This window comes from Calypte anna, chromosome 4A (assembly GCF_003957555.1).
Source record: "Calypte anna isolate BGI_N300 chromosome 4A, bCalAnn1_v1.p, whole genome shotgun sequence".
Taxonomy (NCBI): Eukaryota; Metazoa; Chordata; class Aves; order Apodiformes; family Trochilidae; genus Calypte; species Calypte anna.
The window spans coordinates 16,090,172-16,111,346 of record NC_044248.1 but is presented as its reverse complement, the minus strand read 5'-3'; the positions used below and the strand labels follow the sequence as shown (position 1 = coordinate 16,111,346).

The window sequence follows — 21,175 nt, the reverse complement described above, 5'->3', positions numbered from 1 at the left end:
TTACCTGCATGTTACAGTTTTCTTTCTAATAGCACAACCTTCTGAGCAGATTAGATGGAAATATGGTTTCATTGGAATAACAACTTTGCCATCCCTACGTTTGTGAAGATACCCGTCCAGATTGGTCCAAGTAACTACTTCTCCACTTTATCAAAGTCTGCACTTTTCTATTTCTAGAATTGTCTGAGTGTTCTTGTTCTCTTTGTCTTCCTCAGTCTCATTCTTTAGAAAGTCTTGGGGTAGTCTGGTTCATTTTAGGTTTATCAGGCTAATCCAGTTGATCTAAACAACGCAGCAGTCCCATTCATTACTCATCCTGGTTATTACATACATCCTGATGGAAGCTGTAGTGTCCAAAGGTTTAGCATTGGTGCTTTATTTTTCACCGTATAGTTTTGGTTTTCTGTGGACCAAAACATGCATAACAGTGTTAGCTGAATTCATTTTACTTCAGTCTTTGAAGTAATCCTTCTCAGAAAGATCACATTTTTTCTAGCTAACTCAGTTCTGTTTTCACTTTCTTCTATCTATTGAACATTCTGTGCATCTCCAACTAAAAATGAGTCTCATTATTTTAGAGCTAGATTCTTTTTTTTTGGTTGGTTGGTTTTTTTGATGTGTGAGGATGCAGTATAGGGGGATTAATTTTGATTTGATGTGTTCCATGATAGTCTATCTTTATGGGAACAAATTTTATATTATTCCTGTGTTTATGTTGCCCTTCCCAATTATTTCATTCATTCCTTTTTCCTATTTTCCATATTTTTTTCTCCATTTGTTTATTTTGATGTAGTCAAGGCTATTGTTTATATTATTAACATAGCTAAACATATATATATAGCATGTATATATGTTATATAACTATATATATATATATATAAAATACATAGCATACGTATCATGATATATAGCAATTATCTCTAATGTTTATGCAGTCAATACACCCAGGTTAATGTCTTTATAAAGGACCTGTATATTGGAGAAATGCTCTGTGTAAAAGATAAGGAAAAAAATCCAGAAAGGTATGTAGATGGTTAATTACTGTTTTAATCACTTGGCAGTAGATACCTCTGAGATTGTCAAAATGTTGCTTGAGGTGCCAAAATATAAGGATAATACCAATGATGAAGTGTATTTTGTCTTAAACAACTTACCTATTCTGTACCTGATTTGGAAAAGGGGTCTGAAGCCATTTTTCCTCTTACAACTCTGATAACTTGACACAAGGCTTTTGGTCATTCTGGGAGAGTGGTCTCTTGCCCTGGAGGTGTTTCCTTGTGTGTAAAATATCTACCTACATAGCAGAGCATTGACTGAGACCAATGTTTTGTACTGCTGGACTGTAGAGCCATTCACAGGCTTCAGCCAAGCAGTCCCATACAGGTTTGGCAGTGCCTCCTCCTCAGGACTTCGTGGGCAGTGGCAGTCATTGCTTCAAACAGCCAGGTCTTTGTGGAACGTGGGGAAGGCGTGCTGGCTCACCTCAGAAATGCTGTGGGCATAGCTTCAACCATTTGCAGAACTGGTTCACAGAACCATTATGGTTGGAAAAGACCTCTAAGATCATCTGTAAAACCAATAAACTGAGCAGGGACCTCTTAAGCTAACCAGTTGAAAACTGATGGAGAGTCATGCAGCTGAATCCTTTTCTTACCAACACGGGTGAAATGTCCAGGTTTGGGTGGGAGACTGTAGCAGTCTCCACTTCCTCTGTTCACTGTGCTGTACCCTCTCCAGAGCTATGCCAGGCCCCCTTTCCTGAAAAGAACTATGAGAATAGCTGGCAGCCTGGAATGATGGAAAGAGAGAAAGAGAGCAACTCTTGTCAAGTGCATGCTCTAATTTAAAACTGAGACATGAACTCAAGTTCCTGGGTGTCAGGGTCTGTCTTGACCACAAAGGTGAATGCTCTAAGATAAGGCTTGGTTCCTCAATCTTTGTAAGGAATTGCTGTGTTTTGTGTAAATAATTAGATATTGAGCAGAGAGTTCAATTTATATCTGCTACATCCCATGAGTACTGACTCGGCTGTGGAATCAGTCCCTTGCTTGTTTTCTTGCTTTCTCTCTCAAATTCTTTCTGGCCCAGTAAATTTGTAATTATTTATAGTTTGAGGAACTCATTGGGCCTTGGCTGAGAGCCAGTGCTTTAAGCTGCTTGGCAGCATCAGGATATTTTTGCCTTAAGATGGAAATACAAGCAGCCAGGGAATTGTAGGTACTGACAACGTTACAGAGCAATTGGGGACTAAAGGGGATTCAGGCTATAAGTGCAAAATTTAGTCATTATGATCTGGACCACAGAGGCATTCAGATTAACTTTTATTGATTTTAGTGGAAATATGGAGCTTAAATAACTTTGTGACGCTAACCCAATATACTTAAAGAGATAATTGGGCACCAAAATCAGGCTTTAGCCTACCCTTAAGTAACTTTCTCAAACTTTCATAGGAACCCTAAAATGAAGTTAAAACAGCACCTCAAATGTCACTTGTATCCAAGAGTTTTTTTTCATAGGACCCTTTAGAAATGTGTTTAATTTTGTTATCTGAGGTAATAAAGTTTGTAAATTAAAGGTCTCTTCATATAAAAGGAAAGAAGAAGTACTTGAAGATAATTTTTTTGTAAGTGATCTGCTTTCTTCTTTTTGGGTAAGAGTTAAATCCCAAATCTGTATTATACAAGTGAAAATCATCTTAATAATCTGTAAATATATCATTTAGTAGAGAGAGAATTTTTAATTTTTTCATTTGCTAGCTAGAAACTGTGCTCTTACACTTTGCATGACTGCTCTTTGCATACAGAATAAATCTGGGTAGTTATACAACTACAGAGGTATATCACATTATTTGAATTGCATTTAATTCTGTGCACATTTTGTGGGTAATCTACACCTAAAAAAGGCCTTAGCTCAGCTAAAACAGTACCTGAAAATGCTTTTTCAAGTCATATTTTTGCTACAGAAGAAAAGAATGTTGACAGGTAAGCTAAACATTTTGTTCCAGGTTAACGTGTGGGCTTTTAACATTAAAAAAGTATCACTCACCTCTAAAGATACACCTACGTTTAACTGAAGTTTTGAATTACTGTAAATGGTCCCTCAAGTTTATATTTTAATGGTGGTTTGGACCTGTTATATTCAGTTTCAGAATAATAATTGCTACTTTTTCTGAAATAAAAACTCCAGTTCAAGCATGGGCTCATACACAGAACCAGGTATTCAGTTAGTTTAAGTGACCTAGGGGTATTTATCTCAAGAGTATGGTATTGTTTTACAGTGTTGCCCAGCTTTGTGAGCTCTGTGGGGTCTTTGGAGGGGGGTCTCTGATAGTCTTTACATGGAGCTGCCTATTTAGTATGTGATATAATATCTGCTAATAGACATAAGCTCTTCAGAGGGAAGTGTGCTGGGGTCTGTTAGCTTACTGGTTGTCAATTCCTGTATCTTTCTCCAGAATATATTCTTGTTTCAGTCAACACTGAGGAATCAAGTGCAGCATCTGATTCAGGGGGTATTTACACCAAAGGGAATCAAGAGAGCAGCTGGTAACAGTAATACTTGCAGGTATTACTAGAGCTCACCCATAAGGTTACTCTACATACACTTTATTAAAGATGGAGATTTGAAAGAGGCATTTATGTACAGGTTGTATTAAGAAATCATCTTGCCAATAGGTCAAGTTTAGAGTTGAGGCTACTGGAAGTGAAGCACTGATGTTGAAAAGAGAAGGTAATTTGTTTTTTCTCACAGTTGGCTTCAGTTTACAAACTGGAAGTGTATTTATGTACGACACATGTGGCTTTGAAACTCTTGTAATTTAGCAGTGGCTAATGAATGAAGATGCTGGGTAGTTGGGTAGATAAGACACTCACATAAAGCACCAAAACCAAACATAAAGAACTGGCAGAACACTGTTTTCAAATACCTGCAATCCCATGGATTTTGCTGCACTTACAGCTCTAGGTTGCATGACCTTCTCTGACCCCCATTCCCTGCCAGCCAGAGAGAGTCTTGAGCTGTCAACAGAAACACTAAGGAGCTTGTCAGATAAGGGCAGCATGGTGAGTTGGAGCAGTGTTTGATGGATTAAGACCCTGGCTGTTTCACCTGTGCAATTCCTGACTTGTATTATGAATGACAGTTTCAAAGTCTTTGGGCAAAATTGCCAAGCATGCCCCTGGAGACCATATTACAATGTCAGAACAATGTCAATTCCAGTTAAATAATTTTTAGAGCAAAATAATTAAAGTAACATCAAGTTTTTGACAGCATTTCCACAAAAAACTCAGAAATCCTCAGTCAAGGCTCCCTCGGCACTGCAACTTGACCTCTTTTTTATTTTTGTTGACATAATTAAAGGCCAGGTTTTTTATTTCCAGTTTTTTTGGTCCCCTGTAGCAGCCCTTCACTTACAACCTTGCAGTGTTCTCCTGGGTACTATTTACATTTAAAATAATGCTTGTAAGAAATTGTTTCATGCTGTGCATTAGAACTGAGTATATATATTTTAAAAGCTCTGTCATACCAAGAATATTTTGGATGATTTTGGAATACCTCAAAAAGATTGGATTTTATTTTAGTTGCCAAACCCTGAATTTACAGTTCTATTGACTGGAAATTCATCTAAAAAAAAAAAAAAAAAAAAATAAATTTCAATCCAACATTAGCTTGTTACCCTGTGAAGATTGTATTGAGATCTTAATGGATAATATAGACAGCTTCATGCAAATGAACATCTGGAGCCTTGCTGATAGTCCACTCTTGAAGCTTCAGAATGATCACACTTCTCTTCTTTTAAAGCTACCTAGAGGGAGCCATGCATGTTTGGGCACTACTCTCTGCAAAGAAAGAATTGTGGATTATTTTGGTGAGAGGAGAGGAAGAATGAGGAAAATGTAGATCATGCTCAAATTTGAGAAATAAGCAGAAAATTTATTTCAAGAAAGAATCCTGCCTCAGAGTTCTCCAGGACAGGAAGAGCTCTGAGGTGTGCCCAACCCTACATGTCTAGCTGCCCCATGTCACAAGCACTGGAACCCTGTGTACCCCTTCAGAGGTGCATTGAGAGAAGGAACATTTGAAAGAAAGCAGAGAAGTTTTGAAATCTGCCCGGCAGGCAGCAGTCCAAAGGACCTTGTTCAAAATTGAATTGCCTCGGTGGAAATTTCCAGTTTTGACAAATGGGTAAATGCTGACGAGGAACCTTTTCATCAGACTTTTCTGACCATCTCCATTAGTCAACCTGTGATTGATTTAGACTTCAGCCACTGCAAATTCTGTGCCAAGCATCCAACTTCAGCTGAGCCAGCTCTTCTGCTGAGGAACGAGTCAGCAGAAGGGATATCCCAGCATCAGGAAAACTGGCATAATGGAATGGACAAAGGGATGGATACCAACTGTAGCTAAGCTCTGAACTCCAAATTTTTGACAAGTTAATGATACTGACATTTTCCAATATGGAGACTAACTGTTGAACAGCTGAAGCCAGACTGGGTAAACACTCGTACTTCACATTACTTACACTTCATTTAACCCTTCTGCCTCAGCTCAGCAAGTACAGAAAAATGAAGATATTAAAATTATTATCTTCAGAGAGACATTATTATAAATAATGTTTGTAAAATCCTAATTATAGTTAAAGCACACATTAAGCCTTCCAGCTAAGGATAGATAAGGATCTATAAATCTTCTTCAGTTTGGTATATGTATTGCTTTTTCTTACTTTTTAATTTTTTTTTCTTCCAGTATTGATATGACTGTTCAAGTAAGAAAAGAAAACAGTGCTTGAGAACTGCATGAAATGTGATCCTAATTATTGCATTTACTACTTCTATAGGATGTGTTTTTCCTTCTCTTTCTATACTTGGGTTTGGTTTGGGGTTTTTTGTTTGTTTTTGTTTTGTTTTTTTCATCAGCTTACTATTGGCTCCCATCTTCTGAGAAACTGGCTTGCACAAAGTCATATAAGGCCTCTCTTTTAACATTTAAGACCAAAACAACTTAGAGATTATGCTACAATTTGCTGAATTTCAGATCACTTTGTGTCCTACTTTTTTTTTTCCTCCTGAAAGAAACATCCAAAAAAGAAAATATATCCTTACTCTTTCTTGTTCTGTTTCTTTGTTTAACATTCAAAGGCAGTGATTCAGAGTAGCTTAAGAACTCACAAGTATAATGAGTCAGTTACCCCTCCTCCCAGCATAGGATTCTTTAAAAACTGGACTGTTTTTCAAAAGCCCTAGGCCTCCATTGATTTAAATACTTTTGAAAATCAGACCTTATAGTTATGTTCACATGTCAATTTAAGAAAAAGTTTTTAGAATTCTAGTGGAAAAAAAATTTTTTTGAGAAAAAGTAAGACAAGATTTGGACACAGACAAATGCTGCATTGAACATTTTTTAGCTGAGTACATTTCTCTGGCTTTTGCACTATCACTGATGATCCAGAACTGTTTGAATCTCCAGTGGGATAAATGTGATGACTTGTCCTGTTCTTGACAGAATGTGAGTTATAAAAAGCCTGTAACTGTGGTGCCTGCTGGATGAATTCTGATTAGAGTCCCTCTGAAACCATGCTTTGTGCCTCTGAATTGTTTTCATTAAGTTAGTAGTGAGACAAAGTGATATGTTTTAATACAGGCTTCATTTGATGAACGTGTATTCTTTCAAAGAAAAAGACAATTTTTTTTTCTGTTCATGCACACTGATTATGAAACCCTGAGTTCAGATTTGTACTTCGAAAAAATCTTTATTATATCACCATGTAAAGAAACAAACACAAGACACTGGCTGCTAACATTAACAGGTGGCAACAGAAATAATTCAAGGTTTATTACATTTCAGCTTCTTTCACCTTTAAGGTTTTCTTGTTTGTAGGATATGAGTAGGAACATAAAAAAATGTGCACAATTTTGAGATAAGACAGGAGACAGAAATAAAAAACCTGCAAATTCCTCTTTGGTGTACTTTCTTTTTTTTTGTTTGGCTGTCTCATCTTTCCTTTTTCCTTAGTGTTCTCATCTCTTGTAACTTTTCAGTTTCCCTTGTTTCTTTTATCCCCTGTCTCCCTTCACTCTGCTGCCACATGCCTCTCGCCTCCAGACAAGCAACTTGGTGGAGTTCCTGCTGTCAGGGTGAACCCTCTCTTCAGGAGAGAGCAACTTGTGTTGGGAGCTGTGCTGGTTTAAGGCAGTTTTTGGCAAAAGGAAATAAATGTACATGATTAATTTGTGAGGAATGCACATCAACAAGGGCAATCCAGGGAGTTCTGTAGTGGCATTCAAAGGTGTGTTGCCAGCAGTTCCTCTCTGTCTTCTCTGCTCTTTTCTGGTGGGTGGACGGCTCCAGAAGTACGTAGAAATAATACTACAGAATACAGGATTTTTTATTTTAATTAAAACTTAAAATGCAAGGCAAGCCTGAAGATTCTGTGTGCTGTAGCTTACTGTGTTCAAATTGTAAAGTCATTCCTGTGTGTCTAATAATACACCAGATGCAAAGAACTGATAGGGATTGGCTGGGGCTACAAACGGACCATGATTCCAACTATTCTGGGGAAGTATGCCTAGAGATTGAGATTTGCCAAGTGACTCTAGCCTATAGTAGCATTCCTTCAGTTTATACTGGTGTAATTAAAATTAGCCTTGGTTCTCTGCTGTTGGTATACATGATTGTCAGTTATATTTTTTTCATAGCACTGTATTTCATGGAACTTTAATTAAGATTTTGTCTTGTCATTATAGTACAGGCCAAATTTCACACTGCAGGCCAAATTATTCCCTGCAGCACTACTTTACCCCCTGAAGAGTAGCTCTCTTGTCACTTTTCCATTTCATCTCAGTTTGTGCCAGGTAACCATCTGGAAAGAATCATTTTTTTTCTGGAGAGTCTCCCACTGGCAGCATGCAGTCACTAGTCTCCTGAACTGTACCTATGGTTTCTGTATGATATTTCAGTCAGACCCATACTTTGTCCCTGTTGAGCACTAAGAACAGTGCAGACTCAGCACCTCTGGTTATCCACTGACTTAAAATTAGTTTGTAAGATGTTTGGAGTAGATATCAACTGAGCTTGTGTACTGATGCTTCACGTGGTGTTACAGGAGTTGCTATCCAACAAACAAACATCTCTCAAGGACATGCAGGGAAAAAGTGCTTTTTGAACTTTCAGAGTGACACGTACTTAGAGTCAGCCTTTATTTCTTTGCTTGGAAAGCAGAAATGACCCTGGGAGTAAGATTCTTTTGGGTAGGAAAGGCTTTACAAAATCCTGTATTCTAGTAAGCATGACTGATGTTCAGCTGGAGAAGGAAATTTAAAGTTCCTTACACATGAGAGTGCAAGAATGTGTCTCTCCCATGCTACAGAAGTTTTCTGGGATTACTGTATTACTTCATCTTTGGTTTGGGTGCAGCTACATCCCTTTGAAATACATCTCATATATTTTCCATGGCCCATGTTCCCCATGCAGCTGCTCATGACCACAAGACAACAGTCTTGCCTTTGGCTTCATGACTGGTAGACAATCTCCCATCATGTGTGAACACGGCTCATTTCTCCTGTTAGGGAGAAGTGGTTATACTGTTGGCCTCAATGCAATTAAAAGTAAAATCTGCCCATGCCACATGGGCATTTTTCCAAAGATGGCTTTTAGGAATACACAGACTATTAACTATCCATATTAAATTATGATTAAATACGTAAATCATAATGTGGCAGCAGGATCACTCATACAACACGCATCTGTATTATTTTTAGGAATAGGAATTTCTGGGGTGAGTTAAATTGCAGCTAGTTGTATTCAAATATCTGTTTTCCAGCCAGCAGCTGACTTTGAGGCAGAGAGTTCTTCACATTGACTGTCTTGAAGGCAGACAGTATTTGGCAACAGCTGTAAGAAATGTCCTGCAATGTGTGCTATCCCTCTTAGTGAATATCATTACATTTTGAGCCTAATTGAAAACTGAAGATAGAAAACTCAGCAATTATTTTTCCCTGCAGTGCAATATTTAATATTCTGATTTCATGGCTGTCTGAGTACAATGATTAGGAAGAACATTTTCTTACAGTATTTACAGTACCACAACAATATATCAGGACCATTGTGTATCAAGGGAAGGAACTATGATGTTAAAATATTTTCCACTTAAAAACATTCCCAGTTAAAAAGTAGGATACTGTTGAATGTTATATGTGGTGTAGTTAATAATTGCTTTGTAAGCTTTTTCTTGTCTTTGGCTTTGAAATAACTATGCAGGATAAAGAAAACAGCCTTGAACTAGAAAGGCTTTTTAAGAGGAATGATTTGCAGCAACAGAAACACCACCTTTGCAACTAAGGCATTTTATGTTAAATGTACATTTAACTGTACTACTGTGTTAAGTCCAAGACCATGTGCTTATTTTTGCTGGTGAAGAAATGGGAAATATGTGTGTAGTTGCTGGAGGTTGCTTAGTCCTTTACATGAAGCCAGCTACTCAGGGAAATAGAGTATTGTCCAATAGCCTCTGCATTAAGTGGGGTAGAGATCCCCAGTATTTAAAACAGGGTACTGGTTAGGAGAAGTAAGTAAGGAGAAGGACAAAAACTTGTTCAACATGTCCCGTAATTTTGCATATAGAGTTTGAAGAAATATTATGGATTTAAACTGCTTGTTTTTTCTTTTTTATATCAGATAGTATTACCGAAGTCTTCACTAACATCTATGTGACCAGTTTTGGACCTGTTTCGGATACTGATATGGTGAGTTTCTGAATCTTTTGCAAATGTGGTAAACGATGTAAGATATACTATTAACTGCCTTTAAACTTGTATTGTGCTTTTACTTACTGTGGAAAAATCTGGCATAATTCCACTGAAGTCAGGAAGTGCCAAATCCCAGTAATTCTGTAGATGGAAATACCTGTATAGACCTTACATAATTAATACTCTGATGGTAGCTGCTTAGTTTGGACCAGAGAATGTTCTGATTGTCCTCATTGACTATACTTTGGCTCATGGAACAATCTTGTGGTGGGGGAACTGGAGTTCTCTTGGATGAAATTAGAGTGCAAGATGCACTGTAGGAACATATTTATTCTTGGCAGTCTGAGGGACTGGACTCAGTCTCAAATAAACTTCTTGAAAGACATATCTTGGAAGTTGGGTCATCAGCATGATAATGCTGAAGATCTATCCTTCATAATTTGCAATATTAGTAAGAATTTAAAGGAAGTCAGTTAAATTAAAAATAAAGAAACTGAGAAAATTGCCTTGGATTGCAGTTTTTAATGGAAAAAACTCTGAGGCAAGGGGTTCGTTATAGGCTCACTGCAAATCACACAGGTTAGGGAGAATGTATTGCACTGGAGAGAAAGATGTTCATGCATATAACATTCCTTCTAGGAAGGAAGGGAAGAACAATATGAAAACTATTTAGCTGCATTTGCCATGCCTGCAAGAAATTATTTCCTGTGTTTTGAACATTCATGATTATACATGAGATAAAAAAAATACTGCATATGTGTCTATAGGTATTAAAAATAATATTTTTTAAAACAGGCAATATTTACTTTCTCTATGAAAACATTCAGATTATGCATCATACAAAGCCAGAAACATCTTGATTTTACAAACTAGGTTGCAGTGAAACTATTTCATGGTGTGGTGTTCATTTTAAAAGTCATTTGCTTACTGACAGTCATAGCTGTGGAGCATGTATTCTGCTTCAGTGTGTTTGTGATAGTTTCAGTTTTCAAGGTTTGTTTCAGTTGTTATTGATACATTACTGAGGCTTCCCATGGAAAGTTTTGTCATAGGAAAAATGGACATTTATTTTCTTTTGGCACTGTTTAAATGTTCCTGATACTCTCGAGGTTTTTTTTCGCTAATGACACCAAGTTTCTGAAAGGATCCTTGTTTTGTTATTAATTGTAAAAAACAAATATCCACAGATATATGCAAGAGTGATATGAACATCTTGACCTGCTTAGTCTAGCATCTTATGACTTGACAGTGGTTTCCTTTACAGTATACCTGTAATGGGGAGATGATAACTCAGTTTTCAATGTGTGGTACTGAGGTGCTGTGAGACTTACCCAGAGCTGTGCAGGTCATCTGTGCTTAAATGGGAATTTAATGAAAACCTCCCTGAGCCTAATCCCTGGCTTTTGAAACACTTTTGACATCAATGTGTTAATGTGTGTGGAACTCTGGGTGTCCATTTGCACAGGCAGACATGGTGACACAGCTTGGGGGGGGTGTGTGATGCTGCAGCTCTGGTGGCTCTGCACGGGGGTGCTGATGGCAGCAGGGTGCAGTGCATCAGGACTGCTGCTGTTGCTGTCATGGGTAGGTCTGTTGGCAGATATGTAGAGAGGTACTACCACGAGTTTCAGGGTTGATGTAGCTCATTCGGTTTGTAATTATAAAATAATTTTGAAGTGTGTGAGCAGTGAATTAGAAAATTTTAATGTGAGTTAATAAATAATAGCTTCCAAGCTATCACATATTCTGTCAAACATGAAGGTGACATTAGAATTTTTATCATAAGTGCTCTCTCATTCAGTTATTGTGCTACTGAATTGATAATACCATACAGAGGGTTTACTGTTTCTTTTTTAAATGCTGGAAGAGGTGGAATATTCTCATTTTATAAGCTTGTTCCTTAAAAAGCTCCCTTGGAAGAATAAATTTGACTCTAGCCCACGTCCTCCTAAATCTCCAGAGGGTCCCAAACTGAATCTCAGACCTTTTTTTGAAAGCTGGATCCCAGCCCCTGAGATGCTCTGCTTTCATAGTAGGATTGGTGAGGCCCTCATTCGTATCATTTTTTAGGCTGGACACTGCTGTTGCCCAAAATTCTCATAGGCATTGCTTCAAGTAGGTTTCCTTTTGGGATTTTTGATAGTGAAGAAGGTTTGAAGTATGACTGCACCCCTGTGCATTATATATTTGCCAGCTTGGGTTTTTTACCCCCTTGTTAGCATCTTGAGAAGAGCAGCAGTGTTTAGGAGAAAATCTTGTTGAAAATTAGAAGGGGGCTCACTGCCATTGGAGAAAACTAACATGTTATAGTATGGAACAGGGAGGTGACACTGAGAATGATGGGTGAATTGCTCCAGGGACACTGTTGTTTCACAGAGCTGATAAAATGTCATCCTTTACTGTTGAATTGATAGCAGTTTGTGAGGTTTCTGTTTTCCTCCTTTCTAGTAGCTCCCATTAATGATGCTATGATATTGTGTGCAATCTGCGACTCAGTATTATTGATCAGAATGAATCAGATTCATTCACACTCCCTGTATTTTTACAGAATCATAACTTTGTCAAAAAAAAAAAAAAAAAAAAAAAAGTCCAGAGTAATTTGATCTTTCACCTTTACCAGGCTAGCTGAAGTTGTCACTGAAAAATTTAAGAGGTAAAAGCTGAGATTTTTCTGCAAAGGTGTTGAGAGTCAAAAACTTTTGATTCTTGTTGTGGATTAATATTCTGACTAAGGTAAAAAGATGACAGTATCTCTTCTTCCCAAAACAATCAACTACCAAATCTTTTGAGCAAACTGTGCTTCAAATGAACTGCTGTGACTAAAAGATGGGTACTCCCATATTAGCTGTGATATAAAAATGTTATTTTATTTCAACCACAGCATTTAATATAAAAGAAAATGCCAATATGCAACAGGAATTTTCAGCTTCAGTTTGCAAACTGATGAGAATCAAGGAAAGCAAGCTAGCAAGGGATTAAACAGATTTTACTTTGACTATTCTGTCCTTTTGAGCTGCTATTTATCTGAAATGTTTAGGTTCAGTATTATGATGCTATGTCTTATAGGCTTCCAACCAGATCTGTGATACAAATGTATTTTGACATTAGCCTGGGAGAAGAAAAGCTGCGTTATTTAGAAAAACAAACAAACCCCAAATTGTGCAGAACCATTTAAAATCAAAGCATCTTTGATTTCTTTTCCAAGAGAGTTAGAAAATTTTGATCTAAATATATTATTTGTCCAATTAAAATGTTTATAATTAAAATTGTAACATTTGAAAATTCCAAGTGAAAGATAACTTTGGTTGGAATATGGTTTGCAGGATAGCAAAATGGAAATTTTTTTGAGCTTAATATCAGACTTACTTTTGTTCCAAGCTAAAAAAATATATTTCTACAATAAATGAGAAACATTTACTCTTCAACTGATTGTTAATGTGTATAAGGCAGAGCATGTAGCCACTGAGAATCTTTATATAAGATTTACTGTGAAGAAAGCTTTGTAAAGTTCTTGCCAGGCTTTGCATCAGAGCAGCTTTCCTAATTGTCACCAGGACCAGTCCTTCCTGCTTTCCTTCAGCATATGGTTAGTAGGTGGCAGGACCTGAATCTATTTTCTTGTATTTTACAACTAACAAGCTTTCTGAAAGTTTTGTGCTTGAGCTTTCACCATTAGCCTTACATTATCATTGGGAAGTTTAATTTACTGCAGTTACATCTTTGTTTTTCTCTGTACACAACAATTTTTCCTAGTTTCTATCAGGTATACTTCCAGTTTTTCATTCTACAGTGAAGAAAGATAAATACCTATCTGCAGAAACTCTCATACCCAACTAATTCTTTTCTATACACAGTTCCATCTTGTCAGTTTTTGAACAAGCTTTCAATAAGTGTTTCTGATTTTTCAAATGTAGCCAGAAAAATTTTTTCAATAACGGCTCAAGATCAAATCCTGAAATGTCTGCAAAGATTGTTACACCATCTGTCACCCCTCATAAATGAGGATTGTTCTTCAGGCAGAGTGGCTGAACTGGGGACCATGTTTTCTGTGTATATTTTGCAGACTTCCTCATTCCATCCTGGAGGGAAGCTTTACAAGTAGTATATGATAAGTAAGACAGGACAGAATAAAGGAATGCGCCAAGATTATTTTTTTCACAAATGTGATTAGCTCTATCCGAGCCCAAACGGGGACAACAAGTATTAAAATACAAGTACTGCAACTGTTTTCTGTAGCTTTTATTTTAGCTCACTAACAGAAGACTGAATACTAAAAGGTGAACAGAAATAATAAATGCACATGGTTTTCCTGTATGGGGAGCATTTATGTTGCCTTTTTATCACTGATATATTTCTGAAAAGCCAGCAAGTTGGTTTCTCTATTCCTTTTTACTACAGGTCCAGTTTCAAGTTAAATCCATAGGCTGAAATTTTGAGGAGAATATCTCATATGATCTCTTGTAGAATCTATTTCCTTTTATTCTCTTGGGAAGACTTGTTCCCCTGTGTAGCATCCCACTGAGTGCATCAATATTAGAGATTGATTTGTCAGAAGCTGTGTCCAAGCCCTTCACTGACATTAGCTCTCAATGTACCGTTTGTTTTGATTCCTGTCCCTGGCACCAGACATCCATTGTGTTTTGGCGTGGCTCTTCCTCCATGCCTGAATAAAAAAGTAATGAGAAATGTTTGTATTTGCAGTGACAGCAATGTGAATAATATCCTGTAGTCATTTCTCAGTAGTGCCAATTCATGTCTTTCACATACCTTTCTTATCCCTCATCAGTGCTTATTTTAGACTCAGATTTCATTCTGCATCAGGTCTATGGAAAGAAAAAGAGAAAACCATTTAAAGAAAGTTCTTTTCACAGATGGGTATGAACAGTAAGACATTTTCTTCCCTAGATGCTATCGTTCAAATTGGTTAAACATTTTTCCAGGTTTTTTTTCCCAATATTTCATGTTTAGATTAAATGCTTAGACAAAAATGACTGAAGCTGGCAAACAAAGCAGAAATAAAAGGCTTGAAATGAGTTCTTCACATAGAAGAAAATCATGCCACAATTCCCTAGAAATATGCCAGCTTTTTCTTTATAGTATTAAAGTTTGCGTATATCTGGCAGACATTACTTAGGTACTTAAAAATGAATACAAGTTCCTTTGAAATGCAGTGATAGGATAGTTTTATCGGGGCTGTTTCTGATAAAAAATAAACAACAGTGCGGTTTCAAACTGCAGTACTCCTCCATAAGGGATTTTTCTGGAATATTTTCAAGAATTCTATTCCCCAATAAGATCTGCATTTCCCAAAGACCTGAAAGGAATATCTGGCTGTCTGTTTGTTTTCTGCTTTGAGCTAATGGGTTTTGTACACATCAGAAGGTACACTTTGGAAAAGAACAAATGGACTCAGTTCATATATCTGTGCAGTAAGGTCTGTTAGATATAAAGCTAGTGAAGTACTTCACAAAGCCTGAGTAGTCAGTGTTTGTGATTGGAGCAGTGAGAAGAATTCCATCCTGAACACTTTCAGTCTGTATATTGGTAGGCATTTTTTTTTTTTTTTAGAGAAGGATGTAGAAAATGAGATGGAGATGATAGAAACATTCTTTGTACACTGTGGTAGAGACCTAGGTAAACAACACTGAGCCTGAGGAACTATGAGGTTTTTGCAGACTGTTAGTGTTAACCCTTGCCTGTGCCATTTGCCCACATATAAAACTTTCCCACAAAGACAGAAATTACCAAGACAAGAAACCGATGATTTGATTCTCCCACTGTAAAGCCAATTTCAGTATTCACTCAAAAGCTTCCTTAGTATGGAAGTTTGGCAAACTAATCTGCAGAAGTTGCATCACAAACTTGCACAGTATTTTTCACTGTTTTTAACAAATCAATAAGAAAACTTGTGCCATTGCCACTTCTGTCTTTCCTTATTATTGATTTTTTGTATTTGCCTCTGAAAAGTTTTACAGTTTACAGTATTTAAAGTTTTCTTTTTTGTTTATATATATATGTCAGGTAATGGCTTTAACAGTAGCCAAGAAAAAGTCAAACTTTTAGAGCACTGACTGAGAAAAATTTTTACAAGTAGGGAATAGGAACATTGGCCTGAACGATTTACTAAATCAAATGTTGTGTTCCAGGGAGTGATTAATAAAATGTTCAGACTGCTCCACAACAATACTGATTGCTAATGGACACTCACAATTTTCAAGGTGTTTGGAATACTTCCATCTTTACTTCAGGTGCCAAAGTCAGCCAAAATCTGTCAACCATTAGCTAAGAAGATGAGAGTACATTTTTTGTTGTTTGAACTTTTCCCAAACAAACCTAGCCTTAGCAAAAAGGAAGAGTGCCATTTAATGAGAAGGGATTACCTATACTCAGGTCTGCTAAAACTTCTCCCAGAGATATTAAGGTCTTTAACTGTATGTAGTGTCATGCAGAACAACTGCATTTTAAGAGAAGAATGGAATTTTCTCCATTTCTCCATTTTATTCTTCTGACCATTGAACTAGGAGAGGCTCAGTGTTTCTTAACAGTGCAGTAAGAATCTCTCATCTGTCCCTAAAATTTCACATAAGCAGGTATAATACATGTGTTAGAGTCCAGATGTGAAAGCATTTCAGATACAAATCAGTAGGAAGCATTTGCTTGTCCAGAAATGATCACAAAATCCTTTGTAGTCCTGGGAAGTACACTCCTGTAATTTTGTTGAGATACACTGGAGGGGCACTTTGTAATGTCCAGGGACAACACAGGTTTTTTCATACAGGAGAATATCTGCACATTGTATAAAATTAATGTTGGGTATTTATTTGAGTCTTTTTTTCTAGAGTCCAGGCTTGCATTTCTAACAGAATATTAGTCCTTTTCAGAAAGAACACTACAGAGAATTTACCAAAAAGTGGTGTATGGCATGGAATATATGGAATTGGAAACATTACATAATATTTATGCAGCATCTTTTGAAAAATGCTGACTTTTTATCATATTGATTATATTAAAAATACTTTATTAGCTTTCCATTTTTTATTTTTATATGCTACTTATGATAGGGATATTTATGTTCATAAGTAGAATAGATTTGGCTCAGGAGGGAACATGAGGTCAATAAAAATAGTAATAGGATGCAAGAAGCATACCTTGTATTTTGCTTTTCATAATCATTCTGTAAATGAACTGAGACAAGTTAGTTTCATCTCAGTGCCTTGGTTTCCCTTCATATAAAATTTAGAATCCAGTACTTCGTTTGAAAAATGCATTGAGGTCATGTGGGGAGTTAACCCTGACTGGATGCCAGGTACCCACCAAAGCCACTCCTCTCCTCAGCTGAAAATATTTCAGAAAATATAATGAAAGCCTTGTGGGTTGAGACAACTACAGGGAGATCACTCAACAATTACTGTCATGGGCAAACCAGGCTCAACGTGGGAAAAAAATTAATTTATTACTAAGCAAATCAGAGAAGGGTAGTGAGAAATAAAATTGAAAGGAAAATGCCTTCCCCCACTCCTCCCTTCTTTCCAAACTTAACTTTATTTGTATTTCTTTACCTTGTCTCCCCATTGCCACAGGGGGATGGGGAGTAGGGGTTGTGGTCAATTCACTACAAACGGTCTCTGCAGCCCCACCCCCTCAGGGGTAGTCTCCCCACATTGTTTCCCCGCTCTGGCATGGGGTCCCTCCAATGGGAGTCAGTGTTCCATGAACTTCTCCAATGTGAGTCCTTCCCACGGGCAACAGTTCTGCATGAACTGCCCCAGCATGGATCCCTTCCACAGGGTACAGTCCTTCAGGAACCAACTGCTCCAGTGTGGGTTCCCTGTGGGGTCCCATGTCCTGCCAGAAAACCTGCTCCATGGTGGGCTTCTCTCTCCATGGGTCCACAGGTCCTGCAAGGAGCCTGCTCCAGTGTGGGCTCTCCATGGTGCCAGAGTCTCCTTTGGGTGCATCCACCTACTCCATCACGGCATCCTCCACAAGCTGCAGGTGGGTATCTGCTCCACCATTAACCCCCATGGGCTGCAGGGGGACAGCCTGCCTCACCATGGTCTTCATAACAAGCTGCAGGAGAATCTCTGCTCCATCACCTCGAGCACCTCCTCCCTCTCTTTCTTCAGTGATCTGTGTGTCTGCAGAGTTGTTCCTCTCAAGTACTTTCAGTCCTCTCTTAGGCTGTAGTTACACAGGTTTTTTTCCTCCCTTCTTAAATGTATTATCCCAGCAGTGCTACCACCAATGCTGATGGGCTTGGCCAGCGACAGGTCTCTTGGAGCCAGCTGGCATTGACTCTCTTGGACATGGGGGAAGCTTCTAGCAGCTACTCACAGAAACCACCTCTTTGGCCTCCTCCACTACCAAAACCTTGCCATGCAAACCCAGTACAGGTCTACAGAAAGATAAGTTATTTAAGAACTCTATGATATTTTATTGCTATTGTGCTGAATGGAAGGAGAAGGTGTTCATGATCATTCACACCAAACCTTGGTTTATTTTCCATCCATCTTCTAATTGGAATATTCTGCAAATAAATATTTCCAGCACTGTCTGGATGGATAAGTGCAATAGGGAGATAGAATTACCTGTGGATCAGTTAGAGATTTGGCAGTGATACCTATCAAGGCTGCAGCTCTGATTCTGTCATGCTTGTTTTGCTTCCTACGCAGCTGCCATGCATCAATGTAGGTTTTTGAAATGTCACTGTTTTGTTTTGAGCCCAGGAAAGCTGGTTGACTTTCAAGGATCATCTTCTACAAACTCAATGGCACTGCATCCCTAAAAAGAAGAAATCAGGAAAAAAGGCCAGGAGGTCTGTATGGATGAACAAGGAACTCCTGGTCAAAATCAAACACAAAAGGCAAATCCACAGAGTGGAAACGACAGGTAACCTGGGAGGATTACTAGGAAATTGTTTGTGAAACGAGAAACCAGGTTAGAAAAGCTAAAGTCCTGATGGACACAAATCTGGCCAGGAACATGAAAGATCACAAAAAAAGGTTTCTACAGATATGTCTAAGAAAAAAGAAAAACAAGAGAAAATATGGGGGCCCTCTGGAGGGATACAGGTTACCTGGTTACTGAGGATAAAGAGAAGGCTGAAGTACTCAATGACTTTGCTTCAGTCTTCACTGGTAATCCCTTAAGCTACACCAGCCAAATCAAGGAAGTGGCTGGGCCTGGGAGAGTGAAGAACAACCCAGAGTAAGTGAAGATCAGGTCCGGGAACACCTAGAGAACCTGAAAGTGCACAAGTTCATGGGACCTGATGAGATACATGCATGGGTCCTGAAGGAACTGGTGGCTGAAGTTGCTAGGCCACCAGCCATCATATTTTAGAAGTTGTGGCAGTCTGGAGGAGTTCCCTCAGATCAGAAAAGGGGAAACATAACCCCCATTTTTAAAAAGGCATAAAGAAAACCCAGGGAACTACAAGCCAGTCCATCTTAACCCCTGTGCCAGCTGAAATAATGGAGCAGATCATTTTGGCATCTGTACTAAAGCACATGAAAAGCAACTAGGTGACCAGTACCAGCCAGAATGGCTTCACTAAGGGCAAATTGTGCCTGATGAATATGGTGGCCTTCTGGGACAGACTTACAGCTCTGATAGATATGAGAAGAGCTGCTGACGTCATCTGTCTGGATGTGTTCAAGGCATATGACACTGTCCCACATGACATCCTTTTCTCTTAAGATGTAGAGACATGGATTTGATGGATGGACCTCTTGATGGATGGACCTCTTGATGGATAAGGAGCTGGCTAGATGGTCGCACTCAAAGAGCTGTGATCAACAGCTTGGTGTCCAGCTGGAGACTAGTGACAAGTGGAGTTCCTCAGGGGTCTGCTCTGGGTCTAGTGTTGCTTAACATCTTTGTCAGTGACATGGAGAACAGCACTGAGTGTACCAGTAAGTTTGCTGATGACCCCAAGCTGTGTGGTGTGGTGGATTCTTTTGGGGGAAGGGTTCCATCCAGAGGACCTTAATAGCCTTGAGAAATGGGCTAGTGTCAACTGCATGAGGTTCAACAAGTCCAAGTGCAAGGTCCTTCATCTTGGTCAGACCAATCCCGGGCATAATTGCAAGCTGGGTACAGAGCTGATTGAGAGGAGCCCTGAAGAGAAGGACTTGGGGGTGCTGATTGATGAGAAGCTCAACATGACCTGGCAGTGTACTCATGCAGCTTGGAAGGCCAACTATATCCTAGGATGAATGAGAAGAGCGTGGCCAGCAGATCAAGACAGGTGATTCTCCCCCTCTATACTGTACTTGTGAGACCCCACCTCAAATACTGCATCCAGTTTTGGTGTTCCCACCATAAGAAGGACATAGATCTGCTAGAATGAGTCCAGAGGAGGGCCACAAAGATGATTCAGGGGCTGAGCGCCTCTGTTACGAGAAGAGGCTAAAGGAGCTGGGATTGTTCAGCCTGAAGAAGAGAAGACTCTGGGGGGACCTTATAGCTGCCTTCCAATACTTGAAGGAAACCTACAGAAAGGCTGGAGAAGGACTTTTCATAAGCATCCAGTGATAGGACAAGGGGAAATGGCTTTAAGTTGAAGGAGAATAGGTTTAGATGGGATCTTAGCAGAAAGTTCTTCAGTACAAGGATGGTGAGACTCTGTAACAGATTGCCCAGAGAAGCTGTGGATGTCCCATCCCTGGAGACGTTCAAGGCCAGGTTGGATGAGGCCTTGAATGAACTTGCCTGGCTAAGATGCCAGTAGATGATCTCTAAGGTCCCCTCCAACCTGAGCCATTCTGTGATTCTGTGATTTAGAGGCATGTCATGTCTGGGGTTTTTTGTCTATTATAGCTCCTGTAATTCTTTTTCAATCTGTTGGAAGACAGTGAAGAAACTTTGAAATGCTTTATTACAAAACCTTCAGATTTATAGTCTAATAATTTATGTGTAGAAGATATTTGTCAAAGGAACTTGTAGGACTTATCACTGACTTCTGTTGATTTTCAATGGGGTTTCAGAATCTTACTCCCTCAGTGTCTTCTTTCCACTTTATAGCTCAGACATCAATTGTCTCATACACATCAGTGATCTATTGGCAAAGCCCCTCAGACAGAAACCACAAGGAGGTTTTTAGGGCAGTTGTTTTCATTGAATTGCCCAGTATTTCTAGCTAGATTTCATATCTTACAACTAATTCAAGCAAATTGTTCCTGCTGCTCCTGATCCTCCACGATTCTGTGCATTTTGTGACATTCTATGGTCAATAACTGATCTGATAGGTAGCTTGGAATTTGTAAATAGGATTTTAAGTTACATGATATTTAGCAAGTAAAACAGCATATAAATCAGAAAATAAAACAGGACAATTGTATGTGAGCTATCATAGAGAAATGGGCAAATTAGTTGTCATGAGGCAGTGTCTCCAGCTGTGATCAGAGACAGTAAAAGATCAGATGTAATAT

The 21,175-nt window shown here is 38.5% G+C and overlaps 1 protein-coding gene across 2 annotated transcripts in view; it reads left to right on the top strand.

Moving 5' to 3' along the window:
• The window catches only part of GABRA2 (gamma-aminobutyric acid type A receptor alpha2 subunit), a 56,879-nt gene that overhangs the window by 17,571 nt on the left and 18,133 nt on the right, over positions 1 to 21,175 (top strand). For both annotated transcript variants that reach the window (XM_030449618.1, XM_008491816.2), the window contains one exon: positions 9,673 to 9,740. In XM_030449618.1, coding sequence (XP_030305478.1) covers positions 9,673 to 9,740 — 68 coding nt within the window. The remainder of the gene's footprint in view (positions 1 to 9,672; positions 9,741 to 21,175) is intronic.